The sequence below is a fragment of the Fusarium vanettenii genome (genome assembly GCF_000151355.1).
Source record: "Fusarium vanettenii 77-13-4 chromosome 4 genomic scaffold NECHAsca_3_chr4_2_0, whole genome shotgun sequence".
NCBI lineage: Eukaryota > Fungi > Ascomycota > Sordariomycetes > Hypocreales > Nectriaceae > Fusarium > Fusarium vanettenii.
This window is the reverse complement of record NW_003315879.1, coordinates 1,778,597-1,798,055: the sequence shown is the minus strand read 5'-3', so window position 1 is coordinate 1,798,055 and position 19,459 is coordinate 1,778,597. Positions and strand designations below refer to the sequence as shown.

General features: G+C 55.9%; 2 protein-coding genes across 2 annotated transcripts; both read left to right on the top strand.

Moving 5' to 3' along the window:
* Positions 1-12,230: 12,230 nt before the first annotated feature.
* NECHADRAFT_102564 (uncharacterized protein) lies at positions 12,231-15,567 on the top strand. Its single transcript, XM_003052134.1, has 3 exons — positions 12,231-12,696; positions 12,771-13,274; positions 13,570-15,567. The coding sequence occupies exons 2-3, from the start codon at positions 12,776-12,778 to the stop codon at positions 14,691-14,693; spliced, it is 1,623 nt and encodes a 540-aa protein (XP_003052180.1). The 5' UTR covers positions 12,231-12,696; positions 12,771-12,775; the 3' UTR covers positions 14,694-15,567.
* Positions 15,568-16,894: 1,327 nt separating this feature from the next.
* NECHADRAFT_38099 (uncharacterized protein) lies at positions 16,895-19,414 on the top strand (the record flags this gene model as incomplete). Its single annotated transcript, XM_003052133.1, has 1 exon — positions 16,895-19,414. The coding sequence occupies one exon, from the start codon at positions 16,895-16,897 to the stop codon at positions 19,412-19,414; it is 2,520 nt and encodes an 839-aa protein (XP_003052179.1).
* Between the last annotated feature and the right edge of the window lie 45 nt (positions 19,415-19,459).

Sequence of the window (19,459 nt, the reverse complement as noted above, 5' to 3'; positions counted from 1 at the left end):
AAGGCTTTATCGTTCCTCATCCATTCATCCCATCATCATCGGCCGGCTCCATCTCTCGGCCACCGGCTGGTTTCGCATGGCCGGGTCCCGATCCAACGGCTCCAGATTTCCCCTCGTCTTGTCGTGCCTCGCCGCCGCATGAGGCCATCTCGACCCTCTCTATTCGCGGCTATCCTCCCCTCAAAGCTCGGAGTGACAGTCGATTCCCCACCTCCCATCGTCCAAGCATCGTGAAGCCCGCATGCCCTAACCCCACAGAGGAAGGACACTGCATTGAAGCTGGGGACGAGTCCAGTCCAGCCCACAGACAGAGCCGCCAAGCTGGATCTCACAACGTCAATCAATCCCGCCGGACCCCGCCGATAGGTCGACAAGTCGTCACAAGAATGCGATACATCATCAATTGCCCAGTCTTTTCAATGCCCTACTCATAAAGGCCCCGTCCAGAGAGAAAACTCTGAATCCGTAGCTCCAACAACAATGCATAAGCCTGAATTCAATTCAATATCCACGCCCTCTGCCCAGAGAGAGAAAAGAATTGTTTTGCTTTGCTTCTTCAAACCAGGAGAGACTTCCCATCGTCTCATGGGCCATGGCCGATGCATGACCGAGGCAATACACACACTTGTGAGACGGGCCGACCAGCGACTCACTCGAGACGCCCATTCATCGGCAAGCAATATGTCATACATGGAGCATGGAACTGCAACTCGCCTGCCTCCAAATCCGTCATGGGCGTTGTGAGAAAGAGGACCAAACAAGTAGAGTCAGGTAAAACAAAAAGAAAAGCGAAGCCAAGCCAAGCCTGGTCTTAATGCTCGCTGATATGGCGGCGTGCCGTCTTGTAATGTAATGGTTGAGTTGAGTCAAGCAACGCTTCAAGAACGTTTCAAACCTCCACTTGGACAGGTCCAACGTCTTTTCCCAACCAACTCGATTGGGTCGATAACCTCATCGCTGAGCACAGGATGCGCATCAGAGAGGGTCTGCGCCTCGTGTCTCGGCCTCGTGTTGCTGCTGTTGCTTCTTCTTTTGACATGAAAGTAGTCAGTCTGTCCCTCGCATTGGACCACGGTTCCAAGACATGATGGATCCCCGTTTCTGGGGACTGGAGCAGTCCGTGTAAGACGCCGTTTCCGCCTCCACTGTGAGACGCAGCCGATCGACCAAAGTCCTTACCTTGCGTCCGAGTCCTGCTGCTGCTGCATCGCATCGGGCACACGTAATACGCATGCATGGGCATATTACATGACACCCTCGCATAAAAAGTTATCCAATCAATCACACCATGTTATGAATGGCCGAGAAACAGGTCATAAATGGAAGAAAAAAGAAACGATAGTGAGACGAAAAGAGACTGCTCGGTCAAGGACGGAGGGGACGAGAGGGAAGAGGCAGCAAAAAGAAAACAACAAAAGTAAAAAAAAAAAAAAGTAACATCAGAGGATAATTACCCAGTTGCGCATAGTGCAAACATAACCAAGAAAATGTCACCCAACTAATAACTGACTGTGGGTGGGCTCAATAAAGGCCAAACAACAGTCGACAATACAACCCCAAATGCCGAAATGACCTCTTAACGTTACCTTGTCGGTACCGACCCTCCGTAGCCCTGCTAGCCTCGACGTGCTGTAGGTACCGCGGCCAGGTCGGTCAACGAATGGATGCAATGCATGTTTGCTCCATGCAAATACTTGCTCCGTTCTATGTCCTGGGCTCGCAGGAGCCGCGGATCACGCCTCGTTCTGGCCCCGGGGCTGCCGCGCCGGCCGACCAACTTCGCCTGAGAATGAGAAATGACAGAGTTACTGTCCCGTAAACTCGGGGTTGGTTTCTCCTTCTTGACCGCTCTGCCAGTGCAGTACCATGCCGACATGGATTTCCACTTGGATTCATGCACGAGCACCGATTTCGAATCCCTCCCTCGGTTGTTGCTAGAGCTGAAGCTGGAGTCGGGAGATACGGTGTAGGCATGCGCTGCGCAGCGCTGCACTGCACTGCACCCAGTTCCGCCTTGCGGAGGTAACGCATAGTAGCAATAGCAGCAGTACCCATCTACTATGTGCCTGGCCTGGCATGTATCATCGAGAGACTTGCCAGGGAATCAATCAAGCCCCCCCACACGGAATATGTCGACATCCACTCAAAGCACTCTCGTACCTGAGACAGTTCCTTGCGGTGTAGCCAACGTTGGCACCGAAAGAGTTTTCTCAAGCCGTCTTGCTTTCCTTTTTCCTCGAGCTCACGGGCCATGGCGGGAAAAGCCTCACCCTCGGATGCGGGATCGTGGAACCATCCGTGCCTGGGATTTGCTTTTGCCTGTCCATTGTCGGTAGTTGTCCTACACCAAGAACATGGCCCGGGTGCTGTATGGGTTTAGTTGGTATTGGATCCATTGGTATGCCCACCCCCAGCCGAAATTTTCTTTCTTTTCGCCTCGAGCAAACCGAACGGTCAACATTCCCCGTCCCGTCCGCCTGTTTGTCCGCCCTGGCTCCTTGTAAGCCCGTGTATCATGTTTTCTTTTTCTCCGAGTGAACGGTGTGTGGATCTTGCCTCTTGCTCCTCGAGGACCGACGCAAACTTCTCTTCAACTGGATGGAGCATGAGCTGCGGCTTGCTCAATCGAGAAGTCGTCGTTGAGCATCCACCGTGGGGGAGACAATCATTGAGCAACCGCCTCTCCTACTGCTCCATCCATCAGCTATCAACTCAAGTCTGTTACGTATGTAGTCACCCACCAACAACTCCGACTTCGCAAACATGTAGTCAAACAAAAGCAATCCTCAAAGGGCACCCACGGACCATTGTCCATGACTGACGGGCTGGCTGGAACATGCCTGCTCCCGAGGACACCTTGACTTCGCCTGTCATGGCGGTCCAACATGAGAACAAATACTGGATAGATTCGCACAAGCCACTACCTGCTCCGTATCTCCATAGGAGCACCGAGAAGGAAGGTAACCTGACAATGTAGTCGCAGCATGGTCAGTTACCATACTGCTTCACCTTACCCCACCCCGCCACAGGCGAGCCCGAGTCCTTGATAGGTCTTGGGTGGTGTCGTCCCACGCAAGTTGACTGTCATGATTTCGTGATGGCATTGGTCTGTGTGGCTTCAACACCGTGGGGTTGATAAGTAGCCGCGCATGGCAATGACAGCACTGATAAAGGAGCATAGACGCCAGATAACCTAAAGCCGCTCTGATAACTGTTCAAAATGCAGTGCGTGCCCAGACCGTCGGTCGAGCGTCCGTGATGCACTCTAGTCCGATGCCGCCTGTCACTGTTTCCTCCTCGACGAACCACGGGGAAACGGAGTACCCAAGTCTTGAGATAGTTATCTCGTCTTCAGCGGGACCCTTGTAGATTCATCAGCACCGCAAAGGTCAATCAATTCGTCCAGGCCGAGGTCCCTTTGACTAGTTCCCACACTGACGGATCTTCAACATGGATGGATATTTCAAAGGCAACATCACCAACTCGAACCGGCCACCAGTTCATATCATCGAGGGTTGATCTCGCGTCATGCTGGGGTGGGGTCTGAAACCTTCGAGAAGGCCCAAGGACATGGTCGGCGGAATGCCCAGTCGGCGCAGACAGGGGCCGTGGTCTAGCGGCTGGACTGGGGAGCCACCCTTCCAGGCACGCCAGGGCATCCTGGATACGAGCTGATTTCGAGCTGCCTCCACACAGCTCGTCGGTCGTTACTTCGGTGCAGGGTATTGACTCGTGGCCAAGCGGACCATTCATTGCTTCCCAAGGTACCACGTCGACATACGGATAGTTTGGACGGTGTCGAAATGGCTGTCAAGCCCTACTATCTTGTAATTTGCAAGGCTCTTCCCAGCCGTCACCCAGGTCGATCTGTGGAACCGACAGGCTTCTGAATGCATGAACGACTCAGCAACGCTGACTGACTTGTCCGGTTGACCCGGGGTAAGAGATGTCGGTCGAGTTTCGGGTGAATCTTAGAACGCCAAATAATGCCAGCGATCGCCTCTTAGCCCGTATACAGTACTGTACTGTATTGGATAGTCTCTTTGAGTCTTGTTGCTCACCCCGGACGGTGGCCAAGCTGTTCAGGAAGCTCGCCACTGCCGCACCACCTCTTGGCTCCCAGCAAGGACGATGGCGGCGACGAGAGGAGCGATGGCATCCGATAGAGGCTCGGGCTCACGAATGAGCCAAAAGCTTGACTCGCCTGGGGTCGTTTAGACGTCCCAGCCGCGGGATAATGTCCCTCTTCGGTACCGCCAATGTGAGCTAGGTCAGATGTGTATCTGGGAGGCGATCTTCCAGAATCATGCCAAAGTCCAGAAGGCCCCACGGCGAGCGAGTCGGGCACCAGGTGTTGGATTCGCTGGAAATCCAAACTGGACTGCATTTGGCCGGGCTGAAATCCGGGGAGCGTCCCAAGGGCCGGAGGACAGGGATCTTTGCAGTCCTAGTCTCCGTCGACTTGATCAGCGAGATTGGCTGGCCACACGGCTACGCACCCGGGCCGTTACCAAATCTCCAGCACAAGGTTGCCAAGTCCCGCCGGTCCATCTCGGGGAGGGGTGACCCCTGGTCCAGCGGGCCTCCCATGCTGGATCAACCATCAGGGTCTCATCCTTCCATGGCTTGCCCCAGGGAAAGCCAAGCAGCAGGCACCCTCGCTTCCAAAAAACGCCGTGCTGGGACCTCATGATGGTACCTACAGCTGGGTCGAAAGGTGCAATTTGGGGAATTACGGCCCCGAATGGATTAATTGGCGTGGCCGGAGTGTCCATGAGAAATACCCACTCGTCTTTGAAGCATAGATGTAGCATTGAGCGGAGCGATAGATAAACTGACCGACTGCGTAGATTGCAGGGTGACTTGGTCAAAGAGAGAACAGAGATAACAAGGCGAGGAAAAAACTTCTTCAAGACGAGCCTCTCGCCGTACCCTGGCTCCCGCGGACACGGGACGAGATTCCCTGGCTCCCTAGTCTGGGGTGGTGCAGTTGGTGACAGGGCCTCTGGGCCAACTGAATCCAGCACGACGGATCTCTTTGCCTCACTCTGTTGGTGTTGCGGCTGTTGCTGGTCTGATCGAACACGGCCCAACCACAGTGCTGGTGGCCATGACCAGGCCTGAAACGGCTAGACGCGAGACCTCACGGCTCCCACTTTCTGGGATTGGGGTTAGCCAAGCGTGGGAACGCGATGACTCGTCGTGGATCGTTAGGTAAGTGCCCGCTATCAATGCTTGCACCCATATCTGCCACCACACTACACCAGGCTGTGCGCAGCCGGTTCCGCGAGGCCCAAACCCACACTAACACGGCGACGGAGCTGACGATATGCCTTCAATGTCAAGGGCCTCCGGGGCCTGCACCGCCCTGTGGTCTCAGCGCGACGGCGGTGTCGATAGCTTCAGGGCACGTTCCCTGGAGCTTATGCTGTAGTGGGAAGGCCGCGAGAAGCCCCGCGAGGAGGATCAGTGGAGTAGATAACTCAAGACGGAGGGTCCAATGTCAATGCCAATGCCAATGCCAATGCTCCAGCCTCCAGGCCAGGACCAAGTGTCGAGTCGAGGGTTCGGCCGCATGGTGATGTGATGCTTGATGGCGATAGATGGCGAGCGATGTCGGTTGCTGACGATTCTGGGGCAATCTCGCACGAGTGGCCGGGCCGCCATGTCCACCACGGATCATCGTGGGCCAAGCCCGTAGTCTGGCTGGATGAATGGAAGGATGAAAGGATTGGAGCCATGTTTGTAGCTGATGTAACTGTGAACTATGGCGGAAACAACCTCTGAGTCGCAAGCCGCGTGGGCGGTCGCAGCTCGCCTCGCGGAAACAAGCCCAGCTCAGCGGGTTGACGTTAGCTGCTCCCCAAGAGAGCCAGAGGTGTGATATGTGATGTGATGATGTAGAGCAAACTGCGTGCCTACCTACCAGTCTGAGATAGGCGTCCATGCAGCAAGCTTGCTCGCGGCACAACGCCACACACTGCTGCCAAACGGCTCAGGGAGCTGGGAGGGACGGTTGGCGAAGGATTGGTGTGGCGGCCACAACTGGCCGCTGTTCCTATTCCTGCATAACGGCGGCGGTCGCGTCTCAAGGGCCTGTCTTCTGCGGCATTCTGCAGAAGAACGCCGCCATGCAAGGTACCAAGCAGCCAGATTGCCACCGTTCGACGAGGGTCCACGAGGGCGTCGGTCATTGGGCCCAGGGCGTATCTTTACTAAGGCACACGACGACGGCCGGTCCCAAAAACCGACACCGACAGGGCACCCGACCTGTCAAGTAAAGGCTCCATGGGACCCAGCCGGCGCCCCAGAATCGCCAGGTGCCCGGCTGTTGGAGAAGAGACGAGGTTTATTGGGGACTTTCCCGATATAGCAGGGCGAGGTCCGGTTCATGGCAAGGCAGCAGAGAAATAGAAGCAAACCGCATGATGAGAGAGCCATCCTTCGGTGTCAACGAGCCCCCATGTCCTGGGACTGCCCATGGTCCTCGCCGAATCGACCTCATCGGTGGTCTGGAGATGGGCTCTGTCGATTACTGTTAGTGGCGACGATCGACACCCGGTAGATGGGATGAGCGTCCCTAGTCCTTGAGGCCTTCTGGCATCAATGGCTTGAAGGTTTCTTGGGGGCCATTGGGGGCCTCGTTCTCGAGCGTCTTGTGGATAGTGCCATGGCGAGCATGGGCTATGGGCTAGGTTGAGGGCATTATGCAGCCTCAGCAGGTCCCTTGTGCAAAACCACCAGCCAATATGGGACATCGATCCGTATGCAGACGCACGTGCAGGCGCACGAGCACACAAGCACGAGCACAAGCACAGGGACACGGACTCTGTCTGTCCAGAGGAGGAGACAAGAGGGCCCAGATTATGATGGCCTGAGGCATTAGAGGATGCCATGCAATGTGATGCGTGCTTGTGCGCATGTGGCTTGCATGGGGAAATGAGATGTCGATTTGTGCCTTGTTTGTGCGCCGAGACGCGTCCCTTCTGCTCGTTTGAGCTGATGCCCCGCGCGCTATCCCACATAATGTCGTCTCGTATGCATAGTTCCTGGCTAATGCAACCCCGAAAGCATAGCACCACGCTCAGGCACCGTGACTTTGTGCAGCAGCTAGAGTTTCAGGTCCGGGGGATTGTCCTTGTGCTGTCCAATGGGACACGACCCGGGCCATTTAGCCTGGCATTGTCGGACGGCCACAATTCGGTCGTGCCGTTCATAATGGGCATCGCTTGAGATTATCAGATCCCCACTTTGCATTCGTTCGTAACGTCGTGTCCTCAAGAGGAAATTGTCGGGAGCTGTGGGCCGGGGCACCGCTGCAATTGCAGAGAGTCAGCGACTCGAGGCTCAAAGACTGGAGACGGCAGGACGGGCGGGAAGGAAAGGCGGCGACGGCGCGAGAGCGGGCAGAGACATTCCATCAGAGACATCGAACGGCAGCCGAAAAGGCAAGACAAATTGTCATGCCATCGTTTTCCCTAACGGTACGGATATCGTCGCCAACGCTAAGCCTGAATCCGCCACCAGGGCACATGCTTTCGTATGTATGGATCGCCAAAGATGTTTCACCTGTTCGATGACGAGTTTGACGAGTTTGACGATTGAGGGGCCCGCCGAGCCTTTGGGACCTTCTGGAACGTTCAGCTTCCGAAGCCAATAACGCGGCCGTTTTCTGGGGCGGACGGTCGCATGGTCATTCGCAGGCTATTGATCATAGACTCCCGGCTCTGTGTCGGTTGTGACCCTGAAAACGTCGGTTGTGAACAAGATGGAAGTTGCTCCGATCAAGGCCCGTAATTGTTCGGTGCCATTTCCATCCTAAGCCAGGTGTTCCAGAAGGTTGGGAATTACCACCAGGGTCTCGAGTCCATTGGACTTGTGCCTCCCATAGCCGATGCGTTGACAGTCTATTCTTGTGGTTGCGAAGGGCTCAAAACACTGCTCGGCTGCCGTTTCCATCTGCCATACGGGGGCAAGATACAGGTAAGATCCATATGGTGGTCCCTTGGGATGTCGGTCCTTGACCCCGGCTACCCGTCGAGCATGCCTCGTGGGCTTAACTGAGGTGCTCTTGCTCTTACGACATGACACCACCATCGACAGACGTAAGACGGGAGCAGGCGAAGCCACAAACGGTTCAAAAGAGAGGCAGACCATGATCAGAGCTCCGTTTAGCTCTTCAACCATGACTGACCCCGGTGAGAGACCTGGACCCTCAAAAGAGTACTTGGGAAAAGTTGGGATGACAGTCGACCTGACACGAGCAAGAGGGTGGCAGCGGGATTGGAAGCTGGTAGTGCGTTCCGGGACGATGCCGTGGGACCGTCCGTCCGTGTTAGTGTAGATCTCGATCTGAGCAGCTCTCACCTCGTGGCCTGCCTGATCTGACTCGCTGTCGGCGCAATGGTGAGACGGACGATGTCCATTGAGCTGAGAGGCCCTCTTGGTGAGCCAGTCGGCTCAAGGAAGCGTCATGGAAGCACGGAGGCGGGGTTGAAGACAAAGCGGCGGCGGGGGCGGCGTCGACGACGGCGTCGCTGTTATTGTCGACTGGCGGATGTCGAACAAGCTGCTTGAGTCAACGTCCTTGTCAGCGGCCGTGATACTGTCGGCGCACGGAGCCTGGTGCATGGCGCACCGGCCTCATGGTGCGGTGATCGTGGCCGAGGGGAGCTGAAGCTTGTGGCGCCCAACTCTAGCTCTCAGTGCGTGCTCTCTGGCTGCTGTACCTGTGCTGTGCCTGACTTGACAATGGATGGGGAATGGAGAACCTGAGAAGCCAAGCCAACGCGGGCGCCCACTGGCTGCTGGCGACGATTTGGTGGCGGGCCAAGCGGCGGGCTTGAAGGAGTTGAGGCAGCCCGGTGCAGCCAGCGAACAGGCGCAGTTGAACGCCCAGGCCAGACGGGACAAAGCAACAAGCCAAGACACGGCCGCGTAGCACCTTCCCCAGAAGGGACGTCTGGTTCAAGACGATTGGCCGGGTCAGGGGCCGGAGCGTCGCTGGTTGCATTACGCTTGCTTAGGTCCTAGATTCCTGGGATCTCGAGGCTGCTGGGATTCTGGGATTCTGGGATCCTCTGACGTTGCATTTAGAAGTCGTCTCTCTTTCCTCGGGACCCTTTGGCAAATTGGGGACTGTGAGCCTATCGCTACCGGGGACGACTGGCTGGGTCGGTCTTGTCCTTGTTCGGACATGTCAAATTTACCTTATCCTCAGGGTAGATGGGCAATTAGGTAACAATTTAGACGTTCGCATAAACCGAGGTAACGCTGTTTAACCCTTCCATTGAGTTGGCCGAAGATAGGCCTCCTTCATGCCATACAACGTAGCTACCTACCTACCTGGAAGACGGCTTCTGCGTTGAACCATGCGGGCCATGGGCTCAAGCCTCTAAGCCTCAGCTCGAACGGCCAAACGCCTCGGACCTGGCGGGACTGGGCGGGTTGGGTTATGGAATCTTGCTGCAACTAACATGTTCAGCACTTCAAGGTCAACCGCACTTACGCAATGCTGCCCGGACGGTCCATAGGTCGTCATACGCCATCCACAATAGACCATCCACTCTGTCACTATCCACGTCCACAACTGGCTCGCCCATGGTCTGGTCTGGCTCTGGGTCAATCAATGGCGGGCGTTGCAGAATAATGGAAGCTCAGGTACGAGGTATAACATCTCACATTAGGACTAGGGCCAGACAGCTTTCCCCGAGTTGGTAGGTGCCAGGGACGCTCCATCCCGTTTTATGCACAGGCCAATGCGACAACCGACGTCAGAGCGCAAGAGCGTGCGCACCCGGGCTTGCCGCATAAAATTAATTCTGGCGGGGGCTGTATCAGCGTCCTTCGGACCTGCCTTATTCCAGGTCGCAGCAGGCTTCGGTGACATTGTTGATCAGTTTAGTGGCCCACATCGCCATTGCTTGTCTTTCTTGTTTGGCTCAAGAGGTGGCTATAGTGGCATGACTATTCGTCCTCTGACATTGACAATGCTACGGTTTCGGGACAAGCTACAGAGGACTCGACTCGACTGGATGACACCTCGAGTTGCAGCTTCCTGCGTCGTTTGACGGTGCATCCGTTCCATGTCAGTATCCGCCGTTGGGAATGGCACATTGACAGGGTGCTCGCATCATCTACCTTGATATGCAAGCCGGGCTGAACGTGACCATGATGAGCAGCATGCGAACAGGCAAGCAAGCAATCAAGCAAGCAAGCGGCCAAGCAAGCGAGCAAGCAAAGCGAAGCAATCAGGTCCTCGGCAAGCAATCACACCAGCCAGTTTGCAGCCAGTCAGCAACGGAGTAGCCAGTCAACAGAGCAGACAGGTCAAACATATCGCACACCTGTCACCTCGACTGCCGCGGCATCAAGCTTTAGCTTACACTCCTTGTTTCGTCTTTTGGCTATCTTGAGCGATGATGGGCGAATGCTCCAACAAACAAGCCCTCTGCTCCATATCCGCCCACGCGCTGTGACGAGGCGCAGATCCAACCAGAGCAACAAGCGGCATCATCACTAACAACGGGCTCCCTCCAGCTTGAGCCGCGCAACGATGACGGCAATGGTGATGGTGACGTCGGGCGCTCCACGGCGTCGACTGCATATCCGCATCCACCAAGCAAGAGCCCGTATTGAGGTGATCAGCAACCGAAACAGCGCGACGCCGTCGTTTGTGCCTTGCATTGGACGTCCGACGATGCATCGGAGCATAGCGCTCGAGGGCAGGTGGATGTGACACGACATCAGCCCAGCGAATGGCTGTGCACATGTCTGGCGCCGTCGACATGCAAAGACGAGAAGGGTGCACAGCACAGTTCCGAGTGGACAAAATCGGAGTTGTGCACGGCCAGGACCCGTTATGGACTCGCCCAATCTGTTTTATTTATTCTCTCGCGGCGAGGCGCGGTGATGCACGCCGATGCACGGCGACTCGCGACGGCGCCGCCCTATCAGTGCGCGGGATTATGCAGCCCTTGTGACGCGGTTTGCGGATTGCGTGCCACTTGGGTATATACGGAGGTCGCGCTGGCGAGTGGGATTGCACCATGGCGCATCTTGGCTGGGGCCATGGCATAACTCCCAAGCGCGTCTGGCATCCCAACATCTCCACTGGTGGACAGTGAGAGGTCGAGCACATAGCGCAAGCCATTCAAACGAACGGAAGGGATAAGACGAGGGATGAGAAGAAATGTGCGAGATGTGCTCATCATCAATGGCGGCTGTGGCAGCCGTTCCGTTCGCTGGATCGTTGATGGAGGGCAGCCAGCTGAACGGATTGTGGATTATGGCCACACATATCACGCACTACGCGCGTACAGGCAGGCACCAAAAAAACAAAAAACCACCAAGAAGAAAAAAACTGACGGATGGACGACACCACACACACAAAACACAAGAGACACCGAGGGAGAGACATGGGAGTTGTGCATGCTCGCACAAGCTTGCACAGGCGACTAGGGACCCTCTTTTTGCGAGCTTGGTGCCCATCCCATCCACATCCACAACCCATCCATACCTATCCACTACTTTATGGCCGAGCTCTCTCTTCAGTCGGGACATGGGTCGTTGCATTGGTACGGGACAGGATAGGTTCCGGGGGCTACTCTTCATACCGCGGCGGACCATCCGGCGACCAAAGGGCTCAAGCTCCCAGCAGACATCGTCCAGAATTAGAAAAGCCAGTGGCTGCGCCATGGTGGTGTGGATGGAACCGTGGCCCCAAGGCCCGTACTGGCAGAGACGGTGGATGACAAGGCCCAGGGCCAGGGACGCCCAGACCCGCATCTGATGTTTCCCTTGCCCCAGACATGACTTGGCCAGGGGTCCGGGGGCACTCTGCCGTCTGGCCCGCCGCCGGGTGGGATTGTGGATAAGAGGACGTGGGCGTGGGTGGGTGAGGGCTTGGGCGTGGATGGAGATGACTGGGAGGGAGCAGAATGACAAGGCAAGGCCACAGAAGAGAGCGAGATGGATGGGGATGGGATATGGTGGATCCAGAGAATGGGATGTGGTGTAGGTGGATCTTGGTCCACAGCTCCCTGACCCTGGCTCCTCGAGTGAGACAAGGGCATGGAGGCGACGGAGGGTTTTCCATCTGCCTATCGTGCTCATCTGGGCCGACCCGTGTGAGTGAAGGCGCTGCTGGGCTTCGTCGCTGGAGGTACTTATCACTCGATGGTCCCCGTGCTTGTCCATCGTTCGTTTCCCTCCGCATCAAAAGGTATGATCGACAACAGCAGTGTCGGATCTGTGTAATCATCTCTTCTCTTTTATGCCCGCTCGGTTCTTCCTTCTTTTGTGACTCGTTCTTATTTGCTGGATATCCTCGCCTTTCGAGAGTCCTCACACTCATTAACAACATCTTGCGGCACTCTCGACATACTTGATAAACCCTCCCGTCCTGCTCTACATCGTCTCTTAGACTGGACTCGAGTGTTTTCCATGTACAACAAGAACGTCCCCAACCAACGCACCTAATAATCGAGTCACCCTCCCCCATCCAGACAGTTACTGCTCCGCCAGACACTTGTCGTCCACTCTCTTCCACCCAAGGAACCGAACAATCACCACCATCGTTAGGCCGACTGCCAGTCTTGTCGCGAAGCAAACTGTATTACAATACCGGATCCAACCTACCTAATATCTAAAACCGGTCAAGCACCACCAACAACCCCAGAGTCCAACTCTATCAAGGTTTGTGGAATCCTACAAATACCAACCTGACTGGCCATGACTAGGCGCAGTGGCTGACATGAAGGACTCTACAGCAGAAATGGACGCTACCATGATGCCCCAGGCCATTGGCCAAGCTCCCTTCTACTTCTACAACCCAGAGGCCAAGAACGAGGTGCGACAACACTTCCAGCAGCAGCAGCCCATGCAGCAGATGCCCATGTATCCCATGGTCCCTACACTGCCCTCGACTCCCGTCTACTCGCGACCCAACTCTGCCAGCAACTCGCAGCCTCCCACGCTGTACAGCAACGGTCCCGCCGTCATGACACCAACTGCCTCGCCCCAGCCCATGTCCCATAAGCCTGCCATCATGCTGGAGAGTGAGCTGTACGACAACTCGTACTTCCCCTCGACCCCACCACTGTCGACCTCTGGAAGCACCATCGGCAGTCCCAGCGCCTGCGAGGTGCTTCAGACTCCCATGAACCCCATGTTCTCGGGACTGGATGGCATGGACGGTATCAAGGAGGGCCTCGAGCCCGCCGAGACATCTGTCCTTGACTGGTCCAGCTGCGGATCCCCTCCCATGACACCTGGTAAGTTACAGCAGCTATTTTAGCATTTCCTTTATTACTCAGATCCTTCCCATTATGGCATCGCATACGAGGAGAACAATCCCATTGTGCGGCAAACCCGGGCTCGAGCCTATTTTTGGGTTTGGCCACGGGAGATGGTGGTGTGCTTATGGTTGACGTTGGCGGCCTCGGGCTCCAATCAGCACCGAGGCGCAGTTTGGCTGGCCTCCACCAAAAAGCGCTGCGCTGTCATGGCTCATAGCACCTGAATAGTGGGGTATCGCGGGAAAGACCTGAGACTAACCGCGATTGGCAGTGTACCTCCAATCTCAACTCGGCAAGGTTCCCTCGCTTAGCAACACCGCCAGCGACCTCTTGTCCACGCCTTCACTCTCGCCTTCGCCTGCTCCCTACGCGCGCTCAGTGACCACTCCTGACCACGACGTCGACTTTTGCGATCCCAGGAACTTGACCGTCTCTGGTGCCGCCGTTAACGCCCTGACCCCCGAGTTCTCCCTGGTTGACGAGATCAAGGTTGAGCCCAAGCCTATCGCTGCTCAGTCCTTTGACTTCAACCCTGCTATCCCCAACGGCCTGCCCACTTTTGAAGATTTCTCCGACTTTGAGTCTGAGGACGACTTTGTGAACAGCCTTGTCAACCTCGGAGCTGAGCAGTCTGATATTGGTCGCCCCCGTGCCTGCACTGGCTCTTCCGTCGTCTCTCTTGGCCACGGTAGCTTCATTGGTGACGAGGACCTGTCTTTTGATGAGAACGAGGCTTTCCAGTTCCCTGCTCTTCCCAGCCCTCCCACTTGCCAGTCTGAGGACTGCCACCAAGACAAGCGCGTCAAGAAGACCCACAAGACCGAGACTGTTGCTGCTCCCGTCATGAACGTTGCCGCTTCCACCACCCAGTCGGGCAGCGCCCAGCAGACCCCCACCCAGGCTGCTGATGCTGCCGGCGATGTCAGCGACTCCAACGCTTCCAGCGGTTCCGAGGCTGCTCCCACTCCTCTTCCCGCTCCCGCCAACCGCCGGGGACGTAAGCAGTCCCTCACTGAGGATCCCTCCAAGACCTTTGTGTGCGATCTTTGCAACCGCCGATTCCGCCGCCAGGAGCACCTCAAGCGCCACTACCGCTCTCTTCACACTCAGGAGAAGCCTTTTGAGTGCAACGAGTGTGGCAAGAAGTTCTCGAGGAGTGATAACCTCGCTCAGCACGCCCGCACCCACGGCAGCGGTGCCATCGTCATGAACCTCATCGACGATGACAGCCACGCCTATGATACCTCCATGGTGCCTCAGCCTGCTGGAGATGACTACAGCGCCTACGGCAAGGTCCTCTTCCAGATCGCCTCCGAGGTTCCCGGCAGCGCCAGCGAGCTCTCATCGGACGAGGGTAGCGACCAGGGCAAGAAGAAGCGCAAGCGCTCCGACTAAATGGTCATGCCAACAAAACACGACAACATGATCGAGACAGTCAGCCGACCATCTTGATATACGCCCGATACGACGCTGACGACCTTCTTTTTTCTCTTGGCCACTCGCTCGAGTTAGGCGGTGGTAGTAGTAGTAGGGTCACGGAACAATTTCCATTTGGGTTACATCCTTGGGTAAAAGGGATTCACAGCAAAAAAGAGTGCAAGCGGTTATGAATGCATTTACACAACATTACAACAAGAACATCGTCGCAATACCTGTATCAACACTTCCAAGACCTCCTTGTTACGCCTGACGACCAGGGAGGATATTTGTCGTTTTCTGCTTTTGATTTCGAGAGTTGCATCGCGTTTGCCAGCCAACCCGGTCCCCGAGCCGGTTGAGCGAGGCTTCAATTATTGGGGGGAAATTCCATGGACACAATTCCGGCGCGAGGGGGAAAATTTGAATTTTTTACATCTGGGGAACCAAAGCTTGCATCGAAAGAAAGGTGTGATGGATGAGTTTTGCCAACCAACGACAAAGACGTCCATCAAAACTTGGCGGCTTGCCGTTCTTACACTCGTTGTAATCATCCCGGGCGGCCAGCAGCTGGATCAGAGGGCTCGCCGGGACGACGTTATCACTTGAGACGCGTGGAGGGGGTTGTTGTTTTTCGCATACAGCTCGGCCACATTCTTGTGTTTACTCTGCTTCATTGTCTGTCGTTTTCCTGTTGCTGAATTTGGAAGATGTCGAGTACAGGATGTGCTGGTCACAATCATGACAGGCACTTATCCTCACAACAAATCATGTACACTTTTTAGAAACCTTGACACAACAGTCAAATTTACAAAATGCTGCCACCAAACTTCAAGTCCTTGTCTTTTGACTGTCTCATGCTCAGTGTCTCGTATCCATTTGTTGGGCTTCTTGGCTTGAAACCATCACCAAGACTTCTTGCACCTCCCTTGGGGCTTTGATCATTCCAGACCCGGAGCAAAATTTATCTTTGTACTGGCTGTGCTGTCGAGTCTGGACCACACGCCCTAATCTTGAGCTCAAACTGGAGTGCCTCGAGTCATGATGATGATGTAGACCTCGTCACATTAGTGGTTTGAGGTCAAGGGAGCCACGAGAGGGCGCTCAGCCAAGCTTTCCGAGGCGGAATTTTGGGGCGTACCGAGCCGTCCATGGACCTTGCATGAACCCAAAGCCAAAGAGCACTGAGCCGCTGACGACCTGGACTGCCAGCCATGATTCCATCAACTCTCTGTGTGCCCTGGTTAAGAGGCCATCTCTACAGGGGACAGGTTCTCTCGCCCGAGATTTCAGTCGAGCCTAGAGCTCGGGAGTTTCGATTGCGATCTCATCTGGCGCCCGCCGCCAGCCACCGCGTCTTTGGAATCCTGGATAGCGCTCCCTTTTGGGCGGGGACAGGTCGCTCATTACTGTGCAGGGGTTTGCAAATCACTCTGTCGATGAATTTGCCTCCTAGGAACGACCTTCTTCACCAAGTAACGATGCCTGAGCTAGAAGCAGCACCGGCTTCGGGTGATCGCCGCCCCGGACGTATTCCCCGCCGAGGAGAGGATCCGGAGCCGGAGATGAGACGAGATGAGACGAAAGAGACGGGGCGGGGAGATTGCGTCAAGGACGGGATTGACATGGTGCAATATCATTGATATTGGCATCGCCAATTGACACTTGGGAGGCTTGGCTTCCGGCTGGTCAGGATCAGGGCCCGGCCGGGGCACCGTGACGGCGCTGTTGAACTTGCTAGGTAGCCCGGTACGTACGTGCTCAATAGAGGCAAACGATAACACCCCATACAATCAGTGAATGAATAGCTCAGGTCCGTGAAGAAGGTTGTAGACAGTCCGGTCGTGGTCCGTGATGAAACATCCATGGTGAAGCCATGAACCGTGGAACAAGCGCAAGCAATTGGGTTCTCTACTCTAATTGCTTGATCCAAGACTCCACCAACGACTCGGCAGCAACCTAAAAACCTCCACCACCAAATGAATACACACCACGCTATCGATACTCACCACACCAAATACCCGCAAGCGAGGCAGCACGGCACAGCGAGGGAAAGTGGAAAGCAGCTTGAAGACGCCCGCCTTCTGGATTAATTGCTAGAGCCTCATTTCCCGGCTCCGGCTGCTCGGACAGACACGCCACTCGCTGCGACGACAACGAAACAAACGCCCAACCAAATCATGTCGTCGGACGGGCTCAATGTCATTGCTCTAATCTCGGGAGGCAAGGACAGCTTCTTCAGCCTGATCCACTGCATCGAGCACGGCCACCGTATCGTGGCCCTCGCGAACCTGTTCCCGGCAGACGAGGACACCAGCCAAGAGCAAGAGCACGCCCTCCTCGTCCAGGAACAGTCATCATCCCGGGGGCAAGACGCCACGACTGAGCTCGAGACCAATCCTCGTGCGTCGTCTGCGCTGCCATCTCCCGCGGGCCTTCAGGTCATCGACCCGGGTACCTGGGCGGCCCAACCGGATGCCGAGGAACATGGCCATGGCGAACCTGACAGGGACCTGAACAGCTTTATGTACCAGACGGTCGGTCATGAAGTTCTCCCCCTGTACGCCGCCGCGACTGGACTGCCGCTCTATCGCCTGCCCATCGCTGGACGTGCGGTCCGCCATGAGAGGGACTACGACGCGACGACGATGGCCGACGCTCAGGACAGCGACGAGACAGAGTCCATGCTGCCCTTGCTCCAGGCCATCATCGCCCGCCATCCTGAGGCCAATGCCCTCTGCGCCGGTGCTATTCTCTCTACCTACCAGCGCACCCGTGTTGAGTCAATCGCCCTGCGCCTTGGCCTCACGCCCCTGGCCTACCTATGGCAGTACCCGATCCTGCCACCCCCATCCGCAGCCACTGCAAGTGACACCCAGCTACTGGTCGACATGGCCAACGCCGGGCTTGAGGCACGGATCATCAAAGTTGCCAGCGCTGGTCTGGACGAGGACTATCTCTGGGAGCCGGTATCCAGCGAGGCAGGGGCCCGGCGTGTGAAGAACGCACTTCGCAAGTTTGGCGCAGCTGAAGGCGCAGCGGCCCTGGGAGAAGGTGGCGAGTTCGAGACCCTCGTCGTCGACGGACCTTGTCGTGTCTTCAAGAAGAGGATCAACGTCCCGGACGAGGGGCGAAAGATCGTGCGTGAAGGTGGTGGTTGCTCGTGGCTCCTGTTGGGGGGCGCACGGCTCGAGGAAAAGCCAGATTCTGCACAGGCACAGGAGCCGACAGTTCGGATCCCTGATCTGCTCGATCCCAGGTTCCAGGCCGTGTTGGATGAGCTGCTGTCTGCACCCTGGGCAGCACAGGAGACCAAGCACGTCTCTGCCTCTGCGAGGCAGCCAACGCCATTCGCCGCGGGTGCAGGGACTGCAACTGCCGACATCGATCTTCACCGCTGGTCCGTTCTCCCGGATCTGCGCACGAGCGAGACGTCGATCCAGGAACAGACGGTGCAGGTCGTGGCGAAGATCAGGAGTCTGGTGTCAGAGGCTTCCATCGATCCCTCGCAGATCACAAGCACTATTATTGTGCTGCGGCACATGTCAGACTTTCCAAAGGTCAACGGGGAGTACGGAAAGCTGTTTCCAAAACCCAATCCGCCGGCTCGAGTGACCATATCCTGCGGTGATCTGCTCCCGGATGGCGTCAGCATCGCTGTGTATCTCACTGCCCCTGTGTCTCAAGCATCTGAAGACCGCAATGGTCTTCATGTCCAGTCACGGTCCTACTGGGCTCCTGCAAACATTGGTCCCTACAGTCAGGCCATAGACGTACCCGTTACGATCCGCCAGCAGGCGACTGGTCTTCGATGTATCTCCATTGCAGGACAAATTCCCCTGATTCCAGCCACGATGCTGCTCCCGGCCCCTTCTGAAACCTCGCACGAGCTCCAAGTTGCGCTCTCTCTGCAGCATCTCTGGCGAGTTGGTCAAGAACTCAAGATTCAATTCTGGACAAGCTCAGTTGCCTACTTTCCTCAGGCCACTTCTCCTAATGAGATGCAACGCAGCGCTCAGATTGCAGGGCATGCTTGGAAGAAGGCTCACGGATCTCCTGACGATGATGAGGACAATGACAACGGCCCTGATCCTTGGGATCTAAAGTACAACCCGGCTTACATGACGTTGGCAGCCAATGATGAGAAGCCCGCAAAGATTCCTGACTGGGAGGTCCTCACCCTTCGTCAGCAGAACGAGCCTGACACTTGTGTCCCGCCAACCTTTGCTGTTGAGGTTGAAGAGCTGCCCCGACAGTCTGATGTGGAATGGCATGCTCACAACGGGTTATCGAAGGTGGATGATGCAAGTCTTGTGATGATTCCTCCTCCCGAAGTCGGGATCCTAGGCTGGAATGCCTGGCATGCAGTTGTGCAAACGACAAGCGGCACAGTGATATACAGTACTCTGGCCTATTATTGTGACGAGGCATCTCAAAACTTTACACTTGGTGGATTGGAGGCGGACATGAGCAAGGCCCTCAACGAGTCCATCCGCCAACTGCGCCCTAACGAGCCCGATATCAGCCTCAACAAGTCTTCTCTTGTCTACGTTGACGCTACTCAAGTTGGGTCTTTGTGGGAGCAAGTTGATTTGCCGACAGGGTTGGCCATCATCCCTTGCCGGTCCATATGGTCACCTACTGGACAACGAGTAGCAATTGTTGGCTTGTTTGAGACGATGTTGACACAAGAATCATGATGATACGAAGATATGAAGAAATGAAAAGCATTTGTCTATCTAATT